This window comes from Suncus etruscus, chromosome 17, assembly GCF_024139225.1.
Source record: "Suncus etruscus isolate mSunEtr1 chromosome 17, mSunEtr1.pri.cur, whole genome shotgun sequence".
Lineage (NCBI taxonomy): Eukaryota > Metazoa > Chordata > Mammalia > Eulipotyphla > Soricidae > Suncus > Suncus etruscus.
In genome coordinates this window covers 22,808,489-22,830,002 of record NC_064864.1, presented here as the reverse complement: position 1 = coordinate 22,830,002, position 21,514 = coordinate 22,808,489, and the positions used below count along the sequence as shown (strand labels likewise).

Here is a 21,514-nt window from a genome sequence, read left to right as displayed (position 1 = left end):
TTGCCCGAGGTCATGGTTGTGACATTGCCTGTCTTGCTGATGCAACTTCTTCGTAAGTCCAGATTCTGCAAAAGGAACACTGCTGGCACAGTGTTTGCTCGAGCCAGATCCAGGGAGGCAGAGTTCATGGTCAGCCCCCCCTGGATGTGAATCCAGGTCTGTCACTTGGCACAGAGTGCTGAGTCATGAGGCCTGCTGGGACAGAAAGGCAGGCCCTCTGAGTCCAATGCAAACCAGGCCATCACTGGCTATGGGCTAGGCCTGCTAGTTCTTCTCTTTGCACTGGGCATCTACTGAGTGCCACATTCTACCTACACCTTCTGGACACGAAACATAATATATAGCCTTGGGCAATTTCACTTTGGTGAGGATTGGGGTGTGGGGCTCCAGGTACAATGTTTCATCTTTCTGATTCACATGCATTGTGGGAGGAATTGAGACTCAGCACACTTGTCTGTCCCCTGGGAATGTGCACCATTTCTGGGTATGAGTGAACCCCCAGATGTATATCTCCTGAGGACCAGGTCTCATTACATTTGCCTGTATGAGGCTCTGGACTGGGTCCCTGGAACTGAAACAGACAGAACATACCTGGTCTCTGGCTTCAGTTATCGGGTCTTGGATGGCAGAGACCCCATCCTTCGGGACCGAGAAGGGGTGCCTTGCTCCTGGTGGCCACGCCGGATGCCCACACGTCTCCTCCGAGCATCACTCAGTGGAGATAACCCCGATAGCCAGCGCAGCTCCTCTGGATGGTGCAGAAAGGTCCATCTTTGAGGAGGGAAAGACGCTGCCCTCCCCTGTTAGGTATATGGAGGTCTTTAAAATATTTCTTCAATGCAGGTGTGGAACCCTCACCTGCCAACTCTGGGTGGCTGTCTTCCAGGTTCTCCAGCAGGGATTCGTAGCGAGTGGGTGCCCCTTCCTTCCCCACTGTGGAGACAGAAGATTGACTCTGGCTCATCTTATGGTCCCCACCCTGGGCAATCACCCTGGACCTGTATGCCAACCCAGCAGCGGTCATCAAGACACTAAACCAGAAGCATGAGTGCTAGTTCCCAGCCCAAGCAGAAGCTGCCAGAATCCGTGGGTAACCGCTCAACTGCCACCCACCCACTATGTTCCTCCCCATCCGTGGACTCCACTTACTGATGACCTGCACGAGGACATAGGTTTCCCGCTCTTGCAGCATAGAGTTGCCCATGACCGGGGCCTGAGAATTGCCCCCATCCAGCCCTGGGCTCAGGTTCACCAGGTGTCCATCCTTAGCCAGAAGGGCGATGGTCGCTAGGGGCAGAGGCAAGGAAAGAGGTGGGACAGGGTTGAGACTTCTGCCTAATAGCTCTTGTCCCTTCCTCCCAACCCCTCCTGCCTGCTTCCTCACCGTCAGTGGGCACCCGTCCCCTCTGCTTCAGATGGGCTGTGAGGGTCACCAGGTTGCACCAAGGGTTCACCAGCTCCCTGCAACCGGCTGTATGAGAGTCAGTAGTGAGCCACATTCTCCATTCCAGAAGCCTTCACCCCTCCCATCTTGTTCCTCGTGAGAGCAGGAATGGGACTAAGGGATCGGACTAATACCCATCCCATTGATAAGCACATGTGCCTCCTGCCTCTCACTCCAGCCCTGCCTTCTCATAGCTAAACTGCAGCCCCCCAGTCTCTTTCTGATGTTTGGGAATCACAACAATGGCTCAGATGCCTAAATACACTGTGAAGATGGAGAATATTTGTGCCTAGCTATGGTCCTGCACAGCCCCTGGAGACAGACAGAGCGTGAATTCAGTATGCAGAAAGCCTGGGCTCCTTGTTGTATAACCATATGGGCCCCCACCCAGTGTCAGAAGGAACTTAAAGGGGCTGGTGAGATAGTACAGCAGTAGGGCATTTGCCTTGCAAGCAGCCAATCCAGGATGGATGGTGGTTCGAATCCCAGCATCCCATATGGTCCCCCAGCCAGCCAGGGGCAATTTCTGAGCACAGAGCCAGACGTAACCCCTGAGCACCACCGCCAGGTGTGACCCCAAAAAAGAAAAAAAGAAGGAATTTTGGGTAAGGACCCCTGAGTAGCCCTTGAGCAGCAGCAGATATGGCCTTAAAATCAATACCCCCCCAAAAAAATACCCAAACAGCCTCCACCCCACAAAACCTCAGCCTGATGAACTTCCAACCTCCATTTCCCCTGTCTCTTATTTCCTCACCTCTGCCACACTACCTACCAGCTCTCCCTACAGGGCGGAGAGAGCTAGTGTCTGAGCTCACCACCTCCCTTCCCGCTATCTGTTGGGGTGCTCCCCACCCTTACCTCCAAACATCACTATGATAAACATGGCACCGAGACAACAGATATGGGGGGTTTGGTGACCCACTTCTCCATTGAAGATGCACCTGGAGCAAGCTATCTTCCAGGGCGGAGCCTTGCTGGGAAATAGATGTTCAAGTGAGGGGGTACAGGGTGATGGTGGGTCTCAGTCCAACAGGGTCTCTCCTGGTCACCCGGTACCCTTAGCCTCCTCTGGCTCTGGCTGTCTGAGACAGAGGCCCTCTCAGCTTCAGAGCTGGTCTCCATGGCAGTGGGAGCTGCCCAGAGGGCTAGGCAGGAAATGCCTTCCTCAGTCTCCGGGTAACTGGCTGGGAGGGGGCCAGAGCTTTCCTAGGAGCAGGGCCACGCCTCAACGTCAGAGATGTTCAGAGACCCTGTGATATTCTCTCCCTCCTAAGGAGAGAGGTCCCAGGCTGAAGGTCCCCCAACAAAAGACCCCCTATGAGCTTTTAGTGTCTGTGACCTAAAAACAGAGGGGAACCCACCTTGGAGAATCTTCCCTGGGCCTTTTTCCCCCTCTGTTGCTGCCTTTCTATTCACCCCCAGCTTCCCTTCCTCGTTCTTATGTCTTTCTTTTTCTTTTTTTCTTTTTTTTTTTTTTTTTTTTTGTTTTTGGGCCACACCCGGTGGTGCTCAGGGGTTACTCCTGGCTGTCTGCTCAGAAATAGCTCCTGGCAGGCACGGGGGACCATATGGGACACCGGGATTCGAACCAACCACCTTTGGTCCTGGATCGGCTGCTTGCAAGGCAAACACCGCTGTGCTATCTCTCCGGGCCCAATCTTTCTTTTTCTTATCAAGATTAAGAGGTCAAAAAAAAAACAAAACAAAAACAAAAAGGGCCCGGAGAGATAGCACAGCGGTGTTTGCCTTGCAAGCAGCCAATCCAGGACCAAAGGTGGTTGGTTCGAATCCCGGTGTCCCATATGGTCCCCCGTGCCTGCCAGGAGCTATTTCTGAGCAGACAGCCAGGAGTGACCCCTGAGCACCGCCGGGTGTGGCCCAAAAAAAAACAAAAAAAAAAAAAAAAAAAAAAGATTAAGAGGTCAGGGGGCCAGAGCAGGGCACAAGAGATAGTGTGTGTGCCTTGCACGGGGCTAACCTAGGACGGATATGGTCCCCCAAGCCAGAAGCGATTTCTTTTTTTGTTGTTGTTTTTTGTTTTTTTGTTTTTTGGGCCACACCTGGCAGTGCTCAGGGGTCACTCCTGGCTGTCTGCTCAGAAATAGCTCCTGGCAGGCACGGGGGACCATATGGGACACCGGGATTCGAACCAACCACCTTTGGTCCTAGATCGGCTGCTTGCAAGGCGAACGCCACTGTGCTATCTCTCCGGGCCCAGAAGCGATTTCTGAGTGCATAGCCAGGAGTAATCCCTGAGTGTCATTGGGTGTGCCCCCCACACACACACCAAAAAAAAAAAAAAAGATTACAGAGGTCTAACTTATATGTGGTAAAAATTGCCCTTTTCTGTGTTTTTGGATGGATCTCAGAGAGCCATGGTCAGGCTATACGACATTTTCTTTTTTTTTTTTTTTTTTTTTTTTTTTTTGGGTTTTTGGGCCACACCCGGTAACGCTCAGGGGTTACTCCTGGCTATGTGCTCAGAAGTTGCTCCTGGCTTGGGGGACCATATGGGACACCGGGGGATCGAACCGCGGTCCCTCCAAGGCTAGCGCAGGCAAGGCAGGCACCTTACCTTCAGCGCCACCGCCCGGCCCTTTTTTGATGTCTTTTTTTTTTTTTTTTTTATACGACATTTTCACTGCCTCCACCCCACTCCTCAAATTCGTTTTGCCTATTTGTAGTTGATTCCAGTGCCAGATAGTCACCACTTAGTTTTCAGATTCTGCCATCTCAGAATCATAGGAAGAGAGTCTGCCAGTATAAAATCTTCAAGGTCTTGTTTCTCTCTCTTGAACATTGCACTTGGGACTTCCACTGTTGGTTCTGTGGATCCCTTTTTCTGGCTGAGGAATATTCCATGGCCTGTTACCCACCCATCCTGCTGTTCTCTGTTTGGGGTTGTTGCCAACCTCAGTGATTAAACGTAAAGTCAACACAGTTACACACTTCTAGACAGGTGAGTGAATACGTGTTTTTTCTTGCTCCAGAGTAAATACTCGAGAGAAGACTGAGGATTACCTGGTGAACATATATTTAACCATGTGATAACCCGCCTTGTTGCCCAGTGCAAGCACCATTTTTCATTTGTCCCTTTTCCTGGCAATGGTGGGACTCACCAGTTCATAGCTGCCTCCATTTTACTTCTCTTCCCCTATTCTCCTGTTTTCTTTTTGTGTTTTTTGGGATCACACCCGGCAGTGCTCAGGGGTTCCTCCTGGCTCTATGCTCAGAAATTGCTCCCAGCAAGCTTGGGGGTCCATATGGGATGCTGGGGTTTGAACCACCATCCTTCTGCATGCAAGGCAAATGCCCAACCTCCATGCTATCTCTCTAGCCCTATTCTCCTATTTTCCTTCATCTTTCTTTATCCTCTGTTTACTTGTCTCTATCCCCAACCCTTTGTTCTCTTCCTATCCCTGTGTTCTCACATGGTTTTTCTGCCCATCAGTCTCTGTTCACCTTTTCTTTCATTTGTTCCTTTCCTTTCTCTCTTCTTTATTCTATTTCTTCCTTTTTGTGTACCACTTCCCCCTCTATTTCTCTTTCTTGTCTGTCTCCTCTCCATGATTCCACCACATCTCTCTGGTCATGAAGCTAGGTGGGGTTGTGGGGAGATGTTCCTCACTCCTTTAACTGAGACTTTGCTGTGAGAAGGGAGGTGGATTAGACTCTACATGTCATTCAGCAATGTCATACTTCTCCTTTGGAGAATCTTTCCTCCATGTTTCTATCTGTCAAATGGGGGTAAAAACACTGCAGAACAAGGATGTTTGAAGGGAAAAAATTATTATTATTATTATTATTATTATTATTATTATTATTATTATTTTGGTTTTTGGGCCACACCAGGTGGCGCTCAGGGGTTACTTCTGGCTCTGTGCTCAGAAATTGCTCCTGGCAGGCTCTGGGGACCATATGAGATGCTGGGGATCAAATCCCGGGTCTCTTCTGGGTCAGCCTCATGCAAGGCAAACACCCTACCACTGTGCTAACTCTCCAGCCCCCTGAGAAATATTTTGATGACACTTTATTTATTTGTTTTGGAGCCATACCAGTTATGCTGGCAGTAGTGGCAGTAGCTACAGGTGGTACTTAGGAAACCATGCAGTGCCAACGTCAGATTGGAGGCTCACTTCCACTTGATAACATTTCCAAGTGCTACCTTTGTGCTTAGCATGCAGCCAGAGCCCAGATCCATACTTTCTCAATTATCCCCACACTTATACAAACACAAAAAAAACTATACTTTATTTTCACTTTCCAATAAAAAAGAAACAAGACATGGGGAGGAAAAATAATTTGGCTGAAGTCATGTAGTTCAGAAGAGCTGCTGGGGCCAGGGCTGTGCTCAAGTGGTAGAACACATGTATAAGAGGCCCTGGATTCAATTCCTGGCACTGGTGACTCCCAGAATCAATCAACGAGTCCCTGATGGCCTCTGAGCACTGCTGGTGTTGCTCCTAGAAAGAAATAGAAGGAAAGGGTCAGAATGATAGTACAGAAGGTAGGGTATTTGCCTTGCATTCAGCCAACCTGAGTTTGATCCCCAGCATCCCATATGGTGCCAGGTGTGGTCCAAAACAAACAAAGAAAAAAATAGGAAAAGGAGAAAATGAATGAATATAAAAGAAAAAAGAGAAATGAAGAGGAAAGGAAAGAAAAAAGTAGAAAATAAATCAGGTAAGACGATTGCCTTGCACATTGTTGGTCCACTGTCATTTGAACCTTGGCACCGCATATGATCCCCAAGTCTCATCAGCAATAATCCCTGAGCACAAGTCAGGAGTAAGTCCTGAACATTGCTAGATATGACCCTCCCCATCCCAACCCCCCCAAAAAAAACCAGGGTAAAGAGATCAAGGAGCTGGCATTCAACTTTGAATCTCAACCTGAGTCCAAATCCAAGTCAACTCTCCTACGTCAGGTAGATTTTAGGAACTGTCCACATCAATTACTAGTGAGCGCAAGAAGCCACTAGAACACTCTTACCTGTGAGGATTGGGACAGCCTCATTGGAAACACTGCAGTATTCACTAAAGCTAAGTGTGCATACTTCCTACTGCCAGCAGCTCCAGGGATGGTGTCTATCCTGTGGAAACATGAACAAGATACACAAAAGATTTGACTGGAATGTGTTCTCAGCAGTTCCACTGGCAGGCAAAATACGGAAAAGCACCAAAGTTTTAACAGGAGAATGGATAGATTAAACTGTGACTTCTCCACACAATGGATTACTTGTAGCTACAAAACTGAATTAAACATTAAACAGTACTGCATACAGAAACCTCTCAATGCTGAGCAAAGGCATCGGGAACAAAAGAGGACACATTATCATTCCATTTCTATTTGAAGTTCTAGAGCAAGCTAAAACGGATCTAAGGGGACAGATGTCAGAATGAAGGCATTTGGGGGAGGAGAATTTACTGATGGGGAAGGCGCAGGAGGGACTCTTCTGGGAAGATTGAAAATGTTCTAAGCCGGGACTGGAGAGATAGCACAGTGGTAGGACATTTGCTTTGCACGCTGCCAACCCAGGCCAGACAGTGGTTCAACCAGGTGTGACCCAATAACTAAAAAAAAAGAAAAAAGAAAAAAGAAAAAATGTTCTAAGTCTTCACGTAGACAGAGGTTACAGGGATATATATGTATGTATATATAGTCATTATATAGGATAAATAATCATCATTATATATATAATCATTAAGTCATACACTTGAGATTTGTGCACATTATAGAATATGAGTCCCATCTCAATAAAAAGCAGCTCCCAGTATAACTTGTGGATTCTGGGCTGTCTCAGGAAGGGTCTGTGTGGCCAGACCCATGACACTTGGTGAAATTCAGTCTGGCTAGCGGGTTCCTGTTAGTGCCCCTACTTTCTAGCTGCTTTGCATGTCTTGTGGTTTAGTGGGTTCTCCACTCATATTCAAAGCACCTAGTCTCTGCCCCACAGAACTACTATTGCCTGCTGCTGCCTTGGCCATGGCCTACTGGTGTTTGATGCTCTTGACTGGGGCCCTTTTAGCAGGTGAGTTTTCTAGGGTTCTGACTCACCCAAGAGGTGGCATAGGGAACAACACTATTCCAGAAAGCCTGCTCAAGGAAGCAGATTGCTGTGGTAGGGAGAACATTCTAGAGGGGATTGAGGTGGAGGGGAGAACTGGCAGGAAGAAACTGTCCTATACCTGGGCCAAGTCACTTCTGTGTGGGTCTCATTTTCCTCATTTGTGACTAGAAAGCTGGAGGTCCTCTGGGTTCTGAGATCTCTGAGGAGAAAGGGACTTGAACTGCTTTGAGTTTTCCATTTTGAGTTTGTCAAAGGGAAGCTGGTATGGGCAGGTTCTTATTCCACAGCATATCAGGGATATTCTATTTTTACATTTTTTAAATTTATTATTTTTATTAGTAGAGATATATTTTTTTTTTTTGGTTTTTGGTTTTTTAGGCCACATCTGTTTGATGCTCAGGGGTTACTCCTGGCTAAGCGCTCAGAAATTGCCCCTGGCTTGGGGGGACCATATGGGACACCGGAGGATTGAACTGCGATCCTTCCTTGGCTAGCGCTTGCAAGGCAGACACCTTACCTCTAGCGCCACCTCACCAGCCCCATTAGGGATATTCTTGCAGGGGTCCTCAAACTTTTTAAACAGGGGGCCAGTTCACTGTCCTTCAGACTGTTGGAGGGCCAGATTATAGTAAAAACAAAAATTATGAACAAATTTCTATGCATACTGCATATATCTTATTTAGAAGTGAAGAAATAAAATGGGAATAAAAACAATATGTGGCCCGCAGGCCATAGTTTGAGGACCATTGTGAGGTTTCATCAAATTGCTTGAGATTGGGGCCAGAGAGATAGCTAGCACAGTGGTAGGGTGTTTGCCTTGCATGCAGAAGGGTGGTTCGAATCCTGGTATCCCATATGGTCCCCCGAGCCTGCCAGGAGCTATTTTTTTTTTTTTTTTTTTGGTTTTTAGGTCACACCGGAATTGCTCAGGGGTTACTCCTGGCTGTCTGCTCAGAAATAGCTCCTGGCAGGCACGGGGGACCATATGGGACACCGGGATTCGAACCAACCACCTTTGGTCCTGGATCGGCCGTCGCTGTGCTATCTCTCCGGGCCCATCAAGAGCTATTTCTTTTTTTTTTTTTTTTTTTTTTTGTGGTTTTTGGGTCACACCCGGCAGTGCTCAGGGGTTATTCCTGGCTCCAGGCTCAGAAATTGCTCCTGACAGGCACAGGGGACCATATGGGGCGCCTCGATTCAAACCGATGACCTCCTGCATGAAAGGCAAACGCCTTACCTCCATGCTATCTCTCCGGCCCCCATCAGGAGCTATTTCTAAGCACATAGCCAGGAGTAAGCCCTGAGTGTCACAGGGTGTGGCCTAAAAACCAACACCCCCCCCCAAAAAAAAAAGACATTGCTTGAGATTGAACTGAAGGGTGGGAAGCCCATGACGCTTCTTGGGGGTGGCAAAGCTGTCGCCAGGGTTTGGAAAAATCAGTGTGATCAACACTATTGGGAATTTTAGGAGGTTCGGGTGGGCAGCAGAGAATGTGGATGCATCCCTTTCCCTCTACCTAACTTAGATCCTTAGGGGAGATACTGGGCTACGAACCCCGTTAGAGTCTGACCAAACTTGCAGGGGCCAGGGACAGGAGGATGAGCGCAAGCCAGGCTTAAATGCATCTCTCTGTCTCAGATTCCCAGCTGTCCCTGAACCAGGTCAAAGAACTGCTGGTTTTCCCAGGCCAAGTGGCCCAACTCTCCTGCACGCTCAGTCCCAGCCATGTCACCATTGGAGACTATGGAGTGTCCTGGTATCAGCAGCGTGTGGGCAGTGCCCCTCGTTACCTCTTCTACTACCGCTCTGCAGAGGACCACCACCGGGCCCCTGGCACCCCTGACCGTTTCTCGGCAGCCATGGATGCAGCCCACAATGCCTGCATCCTGACCATCAGCCCTGTGCAGCCAGAGGATGATGCAGACTATTACTGTGCTGTGGGCTTTTAGGTCCTAGGCATAGGGTTTGGTGACATATCTGCTGCCTGCTCCTGTCCTTCACTGTGGGCCCCTCCCTCATTTTCTCTCTTTTAATTTTTTGGTGAGGGGAGTTTTGGGCCACACTCAGCACTACTCTCAGGGGATTGATTACTCCTGGCTTCTGTACTCAGAAATTGCCCCTGGAAGGCTGGAGAACCATATGGGATATAGGGGATAAAACCTGGGTCCATTCAAGTCGGCTGAGCAAGGCAAATACTCTATTGCTATGTTATTGCTTTGGCTCCCCTCTCTCATGCTTTCTGAGACTGTATTTCCCCTCTGTGAAAAAGGTTGATAATATTTATTGTATCAACAATGACTTTACTGACGACCAAGAAATTCCTACGGAAAAAGTGATTATCTATGTGGTGTGTGGGTACACGTGTGCTGAAAGTGGCGGGGTAGGAATTCTGGGGGGGTTAGCAGAAGAGGAAGCACCTGAGCTCCTGAAGTGGGGTCCAGCCTCCCCACAGGTCCCCAGAGGTTCACTCTGGTCTCCTGACCTGCCTGTGAGAGAAATGTTTGAGAGAGAAAAAGGAACCAGCTCTCATGCCACTCATCATGCATGCCTGGCTATAGATCAGTGCTCTTTGTAACTGAATTGAGTCCCCATGGAGCCCAGGCTGCTTGGGGGAAGAGTAAGGAGGTAGGGCTGAATGTCTATGGGGCCACTGAGAGAGGGGGGTGGGTGCTCTAATGGCCAGGGGCAGAGCAGAAAGTGCCTAAGGGGCTCTGAGTTGTGGGAGGGAGGGATGGGGGGCAAATTTTGGCATCAAGCAGCAGCAGAGCTGAGTTTTTGGCATGGGGCAGGGCACTCAGTGACCCTCATGTCTTCTCTCTCAGACCCCAGGGAGGGCCTCAGATCTGCACAACATTCTGCAGATGCTGCATACTGGTGTACTCGACCACTTAACCCTGATTTCCCTGGGCCCCTGTCCCTCATTTCAGTCTCTGTAGAGGGCAGCTAGGCAGGCAGGACCAGGGTATCTCAGGGAGGCTGGACTCCAGCTGGGTTCTGAAAACTCCCCATGCAGGCTGTAGAAAAATACAGAAGTAGCTGGGGACAAATCCTTCACTTCCTGGGAAATTTTGCAGACTGCCATCCTAACAGCAATGGGATGGTGCCTTGATGTACTCCCTACGCACCACTATGATTTCTTAGTGTTTTGCCCTTGAAGATAATGACAGCGATTTATGTAATCCTCCTGCATGCGCGTTTTGAAACAATGATGTAATCACATACTATATAATAAAGAAAAATCAGTGACCAGGTGCAGTATTTGTCCGAGCAGTCCAGACACGCTAACGTCTAAACCTTTTTACAGACGCCAACACCCTAGCTCTGAGAACTCCTTTCCTTAAGATCTCGGTGCTCTAATGGCCTGTAGTTTGGGACCCTGGGATTTCTGCTTTCCTCATGAAAGTTTCTGCTTTTTTTTTCTTTCTGCTAAACTGCTTAAAATGCTTATTAGCTTTCTGTATACTCCCTTTATTAGCTTGTAGGCCTATAGAAATGTGACCTTCAGATAAGAGTTGGAAATGAATGAAGGGAGACCATCGGTGGGCTTGGATGTCCCATTTGAGTGTAGGATGGGAAATAAAGATAAAAGGGGCCTTACGTCAATGTCTGTTACCATGGAATCAGGCTCTCTCTCCTCTCTCTCTCTCTCTCTCTCTCTCTCTCTCTCTCTCTCTCTCTGTCTCTGTCTCTCTCTGTCTCTCTGTCTCTCTCTCTGTCTCTCTGTCTCTCTCTCTCTCTCTCTCTCTCCCTCCTCCAACACTGCACTGCACTTTGGTGACAACCTGCAGCCGCTGCAAGCATTGGTCCCCCCCAACCTTACCACTTAACAATCTCTCTGTGTGTCTCCCTGTTTCTCTGTCTGTCTCTGTCTGTCTGTCTCTCTCTCTCCCACTACTGAGCTTTGGTGGCAACCTGCAGCCACTGCAAGCATTGGTTCCCCCCACCTTACCAATCCCAATCTCTCTCTGTCTCTGTCTCTTTCTCTCTCTTGCAGCCACTGCAAGCATTGGTCCCCCCAACCTTATCAATCTCTCTTCCCCCCAACCTTACCAATACCAATCATTCTCTGTCTCTCTCTCTTTCTCTCTGTCTCTCTCCTCCAGCCACTGCAAGCATTGGTTCCCCCAACCTAACCAATCTCTCTGCCTCTCCCGTGCCCACCACTACGCTATGGTGCCAACCTGCACCCACTGCAACCATTGGTTTCCCCCCACCCCAACCGCATTCTCCCACCAAGCTCTAGCTAAGCGCAGCTGCGACACCCAAGCCGGCCGGAAACAGCGAGACGCCGGGACCTCCGCGCCGCCTAGAGCGGTCCCGGAAGTGCCAGCGAACGAGCGAGCGACCAGCCAGGGGGCGGGGCTCCGGACTCAGTAGCAGGGCTCGGCGTCAGTAGCAGCTTCAGAACGAGGCCACGCCGGCCCCGGGTTGGAGCAGAGCAGATGTGGCCCCGCCCCTTTCGCGAGCGGCCCCGCCCCCGGCCCAGGTGAGCGGCCCCGCCTAGCTGCAGGTGAGTGAATGTGTGTGAGCAACCCCATCACTTCGGTCCCTTGGGTGGGAAGCCTGTGGGGCGCTGGCATCGCAGTCTGGGTGGGCATGTGATGTGGGTGTGATCACTCAGGGCCTCCAGCTTGGAGACCCTGATGGACTGAGGGTCGACCAGGCCCCCATGCTCTGGAGGTCCTTGAAGGATGAAGGGGTTCAGGAAGAGCCCCATGAAGGCCTAGAGAAAGTGGGAAGCCCAGAATTTCCGACTTTAAGGGTCTTTATTTTATTATTTTTTATTTTTTGGATCAAACAAGATACAAACAAGCATTGCTGGGGACAAGAGAAAGGATTGTCAACTTTGGGCAAGCAAAGTGGAGATGGTTCCCTGGCAAGAAAAACCCTTTAGGGAGGGAAATTTGGAAAAGGTAAGGTTTAACAGGTGGCTGGGGAAGGGGCTGCAAGCTACAGGCACTCAGGGAGAGAGCAGGGGCATAAAAGTGGGATGGGTGGGTAAAAAGAAAGGGGGGGTGTGGATTGGGGAGGGTGCAAACTCAAGGCTTGAGGTACTGCTAGGTAAGCATGATGCCAGCAAGTGCAGGGTCTGCCTCATGATCTATCTTCCAGCGTTTTCTTTTTTGTTCTGTTTTGTTTTGGGGTCACACCCAGCAGCGCTCAGGGGTTACTCCTGGCTCTAAGCTCAGAAATTGCTCCTGGCAGGCTCAGGGGACCATATGCGGTGCCAGGATTCGAACCACCATCATTCTGCATGCAGGGCAAACGCCTTGCCTCCACGCTATCTCTCCGGCCTCTTTCCAGCGTTTTCTAGAGGAAAGACAGAAAGCTACTGGGTTTGCAAGGCTGGCAGTTGAAGCACACAAAAAAAGAGGAAAAAAACCAGGTCTCTGAGAGCCACGCAGAGCATGGCTGTGGCAGGATCCCTGGCTGCCAATTTGCAACCTCTTAAATGAAGGGGTTGGAACCAGAGGTATTCATCAGCTGAGCCAGATGGGCTGGGAAAGTTGGAGTGGAGAAGAGAAGGCTTTGGCAGTAAGGAGGTCACTGGATCCCAGAGCAAGCCCTGAGATCCCAGCTGAAACAGGAAGCTGGAAAGATGTTTTGGTGCCATCCATGGCAGTTGGTGATTTTTCTTGTCAAGAGTCAGCGCTGCAGGAGGGATTGGTGGGGAAGATTGGTGGTCTGTGAACTGTAGCATAGTATAGCTACATATAGCATAGCATAGCATCTGTGAACTGTAAGATAGGAAGTGGGGCTTACTACTTGTCAGAGTTAGTTGAAGGAATCCAATGTAGATATGCTATAAATTGCATCAGAAGTAGTAAAAGTAAAGCAAGACTTAGCTGAAATAGTGAGTGGAGGGTTTGGTGAGGTTGAGGGAAGAAATGAAAGATGAGAGATTATGGACTGCTGAAGAAGAAGGGAGGCAAAGGGAGTTAAATCTGTGGATGACAGGGCTGGAGAAATAGCACAGTGGTAGGGCGTTTGCCGTGCATGCAGCTGACCCAGGATGGATGATGGTTCAAATCCCTGCATCCCATATGGTCCCCCAAGCCTGCCAGGAGCGATTTTTGAGCACAGAGCCAGGAGTAACCCCTGAGTGCCACCAGGTGTGACCCAAAAACAAACAAACAAACAAACAAAAGGCTGTGGATAAATTTTGAGAACACTCTAGTTCTATGCGTCCCCTTTCTCCTTGGAGCCTCCCTATTTGCTCAGCGGGACTGAGGACCACTCCTGTTGATACTCACCCAATTGTGTTCAGCACTGGATCCCTGTGATGTGGCACTGTTTGGGCCCAGCAGTGCTGTGGACCACTGGAGCTATACCTACCAGTGCTCCAGGAATGGACTTTGATTCTTTTTGTTTGTTTGTTTGTTTTTTGGGTCAGACCCGGCAGCGGCGCTCAGGGGTTATTCCTGGCTCTGTGCTAAGAAGTTGCTTTGTCAGTCTCTGGGAAATTTGGGATGCCAGAATTCGAACTGGGGTTCATCCTGTGTTGGCCACGTGCAAGGCAAATGCCTTACCGCTGTGCTATCATTCTGGCTCCAAGGGCCTTGATCCTTGTACCTGTGCTCCATTCTTTGAGCTGCCTCCCTGGTCTCCATGTGCTGTTTTTCATGCTTACTCTTACTGCTGACTGACTACAAATGCACTAAAAATCTATTTCCAAATAGTAATGTCATGACTATTTCTCTTTGAGTCAGTTACTCTCTATGGTTCAGCATAAGGATAATATCTTCCACCGGAGTCAAAGGATTGAGTTAAGATCTACTTGTAAAAAAAAAAAAATCGGGGCCGGGAAGGTGGCGCTAGAGGTAAGGTGTCTGCCTTACAAGCGCTAGCGTAGGACGGACCGCGGTTCGATCCCCCGGCGTCCCATATGGTCTCCCCAAGCCAGGGGCGATTTCTGAGCTCATAGCAGTAACCCCTGAGCGTCAAACGGGTGTGGCCCAAAAAACAAAAAAACAAACAAACAAAAAAAATCAAACAGTGCTTAGCAGGTAGGAGCTGCTCAATCATTAGAAATTGTTGTTATGAGGCCAGAGAGATAGCATGGAGGTAAGGTATTTGCCTTGCATGCAGAAGGTTGGTGGTTCGAATCCCGGCATCCCATATGGTACCCTGAGCGATTTCTGAGCATAGAGCCAGGAGTAACCCCTGAGTGCTGCCGGGTATGACCCAAAAACTAAAAAAAGAAAAAGAAACTGTTATCTTTATCATGTCACCTGAAATCTGCACTGATAGTTCTGAATGGAGTTCTCAGGGACCACCATAGTAAGATGGGGACTCTGAGTGGAGTGCTCTAAATTCTTTTTTAAATGGCCCTCTCATTGAAACAGCTCACCTCTTGTCTGATTTATTAAAATCTTTTGGTGCTCTCTTTGTAGTATTTTTATTTATCTCTCGTAGCAACTGTTTTATTTGAATTAAAGAGTTCTCTAGAGGGAGAAGAGGAGACTGACGCTCAGTTCTTTTTTTTTTTTTTTTTGTTTTTGTTTTTGTTTTTTGGGCCACACCTGGCGTTGCTCAGGGGTTACTCCTGGCTGTCTGCTCAGAAATAGCTCCTGGCAGGCACGGAGGACCATATGGGACACCGGGATTCGAACCAACCACCTTTGGTCCTGGATCGGCTGCTTGCAGGGCAAACGCCGCTGTGCTATCTCTCCGCGCCCCTCAGTTCTAACAAAAACCAAAGATTTTCCCTTATTCAATTATGTATTCGGTCAGCAGATATGTATGTAGAGATTGTCCTCTTGTGCTGAAGTATGGGAGGCATGGAGCATTCAAAATGAAGGTACAGAGGGAGGTAGTGGTGGTCAGGGCTTGAGTCCCCTCAATTGATGTGTGTGTGCTCCAGAGAGTTGATTGCTGTGAGGAGCTCTTGGCCAGGTCTATGGGACACTGAGAATGTCTGCCTATGATTGTTGGAGTCTGACTGAATGATTTGGATAGTTTGGAAAGATGAGCTCTTGGCTGTCTGGAGGAGTGAATTCTGACAGGGGAAGAAAGTGATGCCACTGAGTGCTTGAACTGGAAGAGTAGGAGTCTGTGGAAGCTAGAGGCAAGAGATAGATCTGAAGGGGCCTTGTGAAGGAGTTGATTTCTGTAAGATTTTTAAAAGGGGAATGATGGAACCGGAGTGATAGTACAAGGAGTAGTGTGGTCCCCGAAGCGCACCAGGAATAAGAGCACAGAGCCAGGAAAAAAATTCCTGTGTACTACAAGGTGTGACCCTAAAACAAAACAAAAAACAAACAAAAAAAAAGGAAGAATAATGTGATCTGTCATATGCTTTTTGTGCTTCACATTGGTGCAAGGAACCAGAGGAAAGAGCAAAAACTGGAGGTAGGTGATTAGTTAGGCAGGGTGGGAGTGGGGGTAGTACTGGGGTTCTTCCACTGAGATGTAAGCTGTGGAATGGCAATAATGGAGAGCCAGGGATCTCAGGAACTAAACAGGGCAGTGAGAGATGAGCAGGGAGATAATCTAAGCAGATTCACAGGGTGCTACTGAGACCCCTGGCTAGAGGCCACAGGGCTAAACTGGTATAGACAGTCTGAGTTCTCTGTTTCCAGGGAGCCCCTTTCCCACTCCTCTGCAAGTCTGAATCTTAGTCTTTTTCCAGTGGTTCCACTATTAATCTAGTCGATGCTTCTTTTTTTGTGGGGAGAAGGGTGTTATTCAGTGATACTTAGGGAATTAATTCTGGCTCTGTGCTCAGGAAGTATTTCTGGAGGTGCTCAGGGGATCAGATGGGATGCCAGGGATCAGCCCGGGTTGGCCATGTGCAAGGCCTGCTTTACTATCAAGCCCATCTAACCCACACATTTGAATATCTTCATTCTTTTGAGACTCGCACCCTGAGTCCTCCTGTTTTTCTTATACTTGTCTTTATATGTGCTTTTGTTTTTCTTGTTTCTGGGAAGTCAAATCTGTCTCTAACCCTCATTGAGTAACCTCAGGGGCCAGATGTGCTTTAGTCCTATTCTGTGGTTAAACCATAGACCAGGGGTCTCAAACTCAATTTACCTGGGGGCCGCAGGAGGCAAAGTTGAGGTGGTCCTTGAGTGCAAAGTCAGTCATAAGCCTTGAACGTTGTGGGGTGTGACCAAAACAACTAAATCAAAACAAAACAAAAAAAGATTCCTCTAGGGCAGGGCCACAAAATGTTGTACGGAGGACCGCAAACTGCCCGCAGGCCGTGAGTTTGAGACCCCTTCCATAGACTCAGGCTCAGGAAGCTTCATTCTCCAACTTGACAATGACCCTATTTTTCCTTTCAGGTCTGTTCCAAAGAAGAATATCGTTTAAAGAACTAGTCATTGGGGATGATAGCAGATTCCCAATGGAGATTCCTTCAGCAACCCATCTTGGTGAGACTTTTGTGTTTGAGGATGGATTGGAGATGCAACAAGAACTTTTCTCAGAAGAGGACTTGGGGGACCCTTTTCTTCAGGAAAGGGGTTTAGGACAAATGGCTATTATCTATAAGGAGATCCCTCTTGGGGAACAAGAAGAAGAACCCAATGATTATGAGGGCAATTTTAGCCTGTGCACAAGCCCTGTTGAGCATCAGACTTTGTCCCCTATAAACAGATCCCAGGATGATGAAATATTTGACCAAACTTTCCTTCCCAAATCAGACCTTAGTTCATGTCAGATAATTGATGGTGGAGGAGAACCCAGTCAAGAGGAAGATGAGAAGACAGGCAGTGTCAACTCAGGACCTCACCAGCCTCATAGAACCACACAAGCAGCCAAGCCCTATGGATGTCGGGAATGCGGAAAGGCCTTTAGCCAGAGCTCACACCTCCTCAGACACCTGGTAATTCATACTGGGGAAAAACCCTATGAGTGCTGTGAGTGCGGGAAGGCCTTCAGCCAGAGCTCACACCTCCTCAGACACCAGATTATCCACACTGGGGAGAAGCCCTATGAATGCCAGGAATGTGGAAAAGCTTTTCGCCAGAGCTCAGCCCTCACACAACACCAGAAAACCCACACTGGGAAGAGACCTTATGAGTGCAGGGAATGTGGGAAAGATTTCAGTCGGAGTTCAAGTCTTCGAAAGCACGAACGAATTCATACGGGAGAGAAACCTTACCAGTGTAAAGAATGTGGGAAATCCTTTAATCATAGTTCCGGCCTGAGCCAGCACAGAAAAATCCACAGCCTGAAGAAGCCTCATGAGTGCAATCTCTGTGGGAAAGCTTTCTGTCACAGGTCCCATCTCATCCGACACCAGAGGATTCACACGGGGAAGAAACCGTACAAGTGCGAAGAGTGTGGGAAAGCCTTCAGCCAAAGCTCCAATCTCATTGAACATCGGAAGACTCACACTGGGGAGAAGCCCTATAAATGCCACAAGTGTGGGAAAGCCTTCAGCCAGAGCTCCTCCCTCATTGAGCACCAGCGGATCCACACTGGGGAAAAACCCTATGAGTGCAGCCAGTGTGGGAAGGCCTTCTGCCAGAGCTCTGCCCTGATTCAGCACCAGCGAATCCACACGGGCAAGAAACCCTACTCCTGTAACGAGTGTGGCAAGGCCTTCCGTCACAGATCGGCCCTCATCGAACACTATAAAACCCACACCAGAGAGAAACCTTACGAGTGTAATAAGTGTGGCAAGTCCTTCCGGGGAAGCTCACACCTTATTCGACATCAGAAAATTCATGCTGGGGAAGAGCCTGAAAGACTGTCCCAGAAAGCACCTTTGCCAGACTGCTTGGGTCTAAGTCCTGTGACTCACTTTCCTGACACAGAGCTAAAGGGGAAAGAGCCAAGCTAAGAGTTCTCCAACAACACCCATAGTAGCATCAAGGCTCTGTGTAGCCCTGGCCAGCTGTTTCCACCCAGCACAGGGTGGGGTGAGGCAGGAGGAGCAGCAGCGAGAAAGCTTCAGAAAAAGCTCAGGATAGAGAGCCGGCTTTGAGTTTTCTCTTTCATCCTCACATTTGACTTATTTTTCACCCTCTTACTTGCTTATTCCAAAATCCAGAAGAAGGAAAAAAAAATCACAGGGAAGTTGAATTAAAGTCTTGTAAATGTCAGATGACCTCTTTAAGTTAGGTTGAAGTTGGGTACTTTTTTTTTTTTTTTTTTTTTGGTTTTTGGGCCACACCCGTTTGACGCTCAGGGGTTACTCCTGGCTATGTGCTCAGAAATCGCCCCTGGCTTGGGGGGACCATATGGGACGCCGGGGGATCAAACCGCGGTCCGTTCCTTGGCTAGCGCTTGTAAGGCAGACACCTTACCTCTAGCGCCACCTTCCCAGCCCCGAAGTTGGGTACTTTTTATAGAATAGTCCAAATCCTTCCAAGAAAATGCATTCGAAAGTAACTGACTCTTTGTTTAAACATAATCTGCTTGGTTTAAGTACAGCTAGGGATAGCAAAACAGATCTCATGGAATGAAGGGAAGAGAGGTCTGACAGGGATTAGTTCTGGAGTTGGGGCCAAGCCTCTGCAATACAGAGGATCAAACTCAGGGCCTCTCACATCAAGGGCTGTGTTCTACCATTGAGCCACCTGGCTGGCCTGGGGAAGTTGCTTCCTTTCTATTCTGGTTTGGAGTGTGGGCAGTTTCCTGACACAGGGCTGTATTCCGGTGAGGTAGGGGTTTGGTTGTGTAAGACAGAGGAATTAAGATGGCCAGTTCTGGGCCCGGAGAGATAGCACAGCGGCGTTTGCCTTGCAAGCAGCCGATCCAGGACCAAAGGTGGTTGGTTCGAATCCCGGTGTCCCATATGGTCCCCCGTGCCTGCCAGGAGCTATTTCTGAACAGACAGCCAGGAGTAACCCCTGAGCAACACTGGGTGTGACTCAAAAAGCCAAAAAAAAAAAAAAAAAGATGGCCAGTTCTGACTCCACCCATGGCCCCTCAGAAGAAACTCCCATAGGACCTAAAGACCAAAGCGAGCCTCTGACATTAGCCAGGTCTATTTGTGACCTGCCGGGTTTGCAGCTGCAGTGTACCCGACAGTACCAGGGGTGTGGGAAGCAGGATGGATCCATCTGAGGCCCACTTTAAGTCAGCTCTGCCTCCCCTTTCTTTGTGACCTAGAGGGAGCCCCCAACTCTCCATGTCCCCCTCCATAAGATGGGGAGAGGGACCTGGCTGCACACTTTGAGGATTGGTACAAGGCCCCTCTTCAAAACCAGACCATGTATGACTGCATCCTGGTAACTGAGTTAGCCACCAGAGTAACCCCTACCTCACCCTGAAAAGCCTTCCCCAAACATGAAAAGTGTTCCCATCTTGTTTGCAGAAAAAAACTCATTCTACTAGGGGTCTCCTAGGCTCCCTACGGTTCTTTTCACTATCACTGGACCTCTCTGCTCTGAAGCTCTCTGCTGGTGTTTGCTGAAGAACCCAAGTCCATGTCATGTCAGGATCAGTGCAGAGTGTTCACAGCTCCCCAGGGAAAGCCCAGCATCACCACAAAGCCAAGCTGTGAGCATCCCCAAGACAGGTCTCTGGCCCGTTTTTCTGACTGCAGGGCTGGAAACTCCTATCAGTCTCTCAAGAATGAATGAGACAGGGAGGAGCTGCTCACTATTCACTGTTCATGTGGATGTTGGTGGCAGGGCCCCACGACAGGTTCTCTTCTATTCTCTGCTGACTTTCCCTAGAACTAGTGGTGGAAGAGTTGCCATTGTGAGCTATTTTGAAGTTCCATTAGTTTATGGCTGAAACCTCTGGTTATTTTAGAATATCAACTTGATGATTAGGTGTAGTTTTGCTGAATTTAAAAAAAAAAAGGAAATCACCATGTGACTTAGCAAGTGGAGCATGGTAAACCAGATAAATTTAATTATTATTTTTGTATTAGTTGTAGGGGCCCTGTCCAGGTGGGCTGGCAGAGTCTGTCCAGGCAAGGGGACATGTAATGGCTGTGCACCTACAAGGCATATGCTCTACCCGGGACCACACTCCCTGCCCTGGCAGAGTTTTAATAAGTAGGTGTGGGCCACAAGGTGTGTATGTAAGACATTTGATGCCATTCCAGGGTCCTGCTGTACCCCCTCCCAGACTGGCTGGATCAGCTGGTGCTCAGGATAATAGCAGGTGACCATCATCCATTTACCAGGAATGGTAATCAGGAATGGTAACCAGGAATCCACCTGCTTGGGTGGATGGTAGAACAGCACCTCCTGGACAGCCCCCATTCTTCCTTAGCCTTGTCCAGACATGGCCTTCTAAGGCAGTTATCCTGTGCCACTCTCCTTATGCTCCTGCCCACCTTTTGCCAAATTGATTTTGTCAGAGCATTTGTGCATATGTCACTGCCCTCCTCAGACCCAGCCTCTGGGAGATTTCTTGCTCACTCCAGTCAACCTGACTCACTGCTTCGACCCAGCCACACGGAGTTCAGGTGTCTAGGTGCCCTCTCAACTCCCAGCCTCTCTCTATTCCTATGCTTTTCTCGCATTTAGGAATATGTACTTTATCCTCCCCCAAAGCTGCTTTCTTTGGCAATTCATATGACAGGATGAAAGCCATCTTGCTAAAGTTGGTTGGTTCTCATAATCATGGTCAAAATAGGTGCTTTGCTCTTGGAAAGCATGAGCAGAACCTATTTCTGCTCAAATTCTCTTCATTTTATTCTCTACTTAAAACAATTTAGGTTCTCATTGTAATGATAAAGAGAGCTTCCTGCTAATATTTTAATATCCCTTGAATTTAATTGTTTGTTTTTGTCATATCCTTTTTTTTCTGTCTTTCTCTCTGTTCTTCTTCTTCTTTTTTTTTTTTTTTTTTGGTTTTTGGGGCCACACCTGTTTGATGCTTAGGGGTTATTCCTGGCTAAGCGCTCATTTTTGCCCCTGGCTTAGGGGGACCATATGGGACACTGGGGTATCGAACCGTGGTCCTTCCTTGGCTAGCGCTTGCAAGGCAGACACCTTACCTCTAGCGCCACCTCACTGGCCCCTCTTTCTCTCTCTTCTTTCTTTCTTGCTCTATTTCCTTGTTTCTCTTTTATGGTTTTTGG

General features: G+C 48.7%; 3 protein-coding genes and 1 long non-coding RNA gene across 5 annotated transcripts; 3 read left to right on the top strand and 1 right to left on the bottom strand.

Moving 5' to 3' along the window:
• Positions 1 to 608: 608 nt before the first annotated feature.
• Positions 609 to 2,327, bottom strand: C17H22orf15 (chromosome 17 C22orf15 homolog). Its single transcript, XM_049790753.1, has 5 exons — positions 2,303 to 2,327; positions 1,385 to 1,471; positions 1,150 to 1,287; positions 859 to 933; positions 609 to 748 (listed from the first exon to the last, which is right to left on the bottom strand). Exons 1-5 carry the CDS (start codon positions 2,325 to 2,327, stop codon positions 609 to 611), a joined length of 465 nt encoding a protein of 154 aa, XP_049646710.1.
• Positions 2,328 to 7,429: 5,102 nt separating this feature from the next.
• Positions 7,430 to 9,464, top strand: VPREB3 (V-set pre-B cell surrogate light chain 3). Its single transcript, XM_049790383.1, has 2 exons — positions 7,430 to 7,475; positions 9,154 to 9,464. Exons 1-2 carry the CDS (start codon positions 7,430 to 7,432, stop codon positions 9,462 to 9,464), a joined length of 357 nt encoding a protein of 118 aa, XP_049646340.1.
• Positions 9,465 to 11,979: 2,515 nt separating this feature from the next.
• Positions 11,980 to 15,767, top strand: LOC126033779 (uncharacterized). The gene is made up of 3 exons (XR_007504500.1): positions 11,980 to 12,035; positions 12,329 to 12,428; positions 15,748 to 15,767. It is a non-coding gene; the product is annotated as an uncharacterized LOC126033779 (long non-coding RNA).
• Positions 15,768 to 16,809: 1,042 nt separating this feature from the next.
• Positions 16,810 to 18,424, top strand: ZNF70 (zinc finger protein 70). 2 transcript variants are annotated; one of them, XM_049790690.1, is made up of 2 exons: positions 16,810 to 16,895; positions 17,166 to 18,424. In XM_049790690.1, the coding sequence occupies exons 1-2, from the start codon at positions 16,868 to 16,870 to the stop codon at positions 18,308 to 18,310; spliced, it is 1,173 nt and encodes a 390-aa protein (XP_049646647.1). In that variant the 5' UTR covers positions 16,810 to 16,867; the 3' UTR covers positions 18,311 to 18,424. The 2 variants fall into 2 exon arrangements, with proteins under 2 accessions (XP_049646647.1, XP_049646646.1); XM_049790689.1 differs by having other exon boundaries at positions 16,825 to 18,424.
• Positions 18,425 to 21,514: the final 3,090 nt, after the last annotated feature.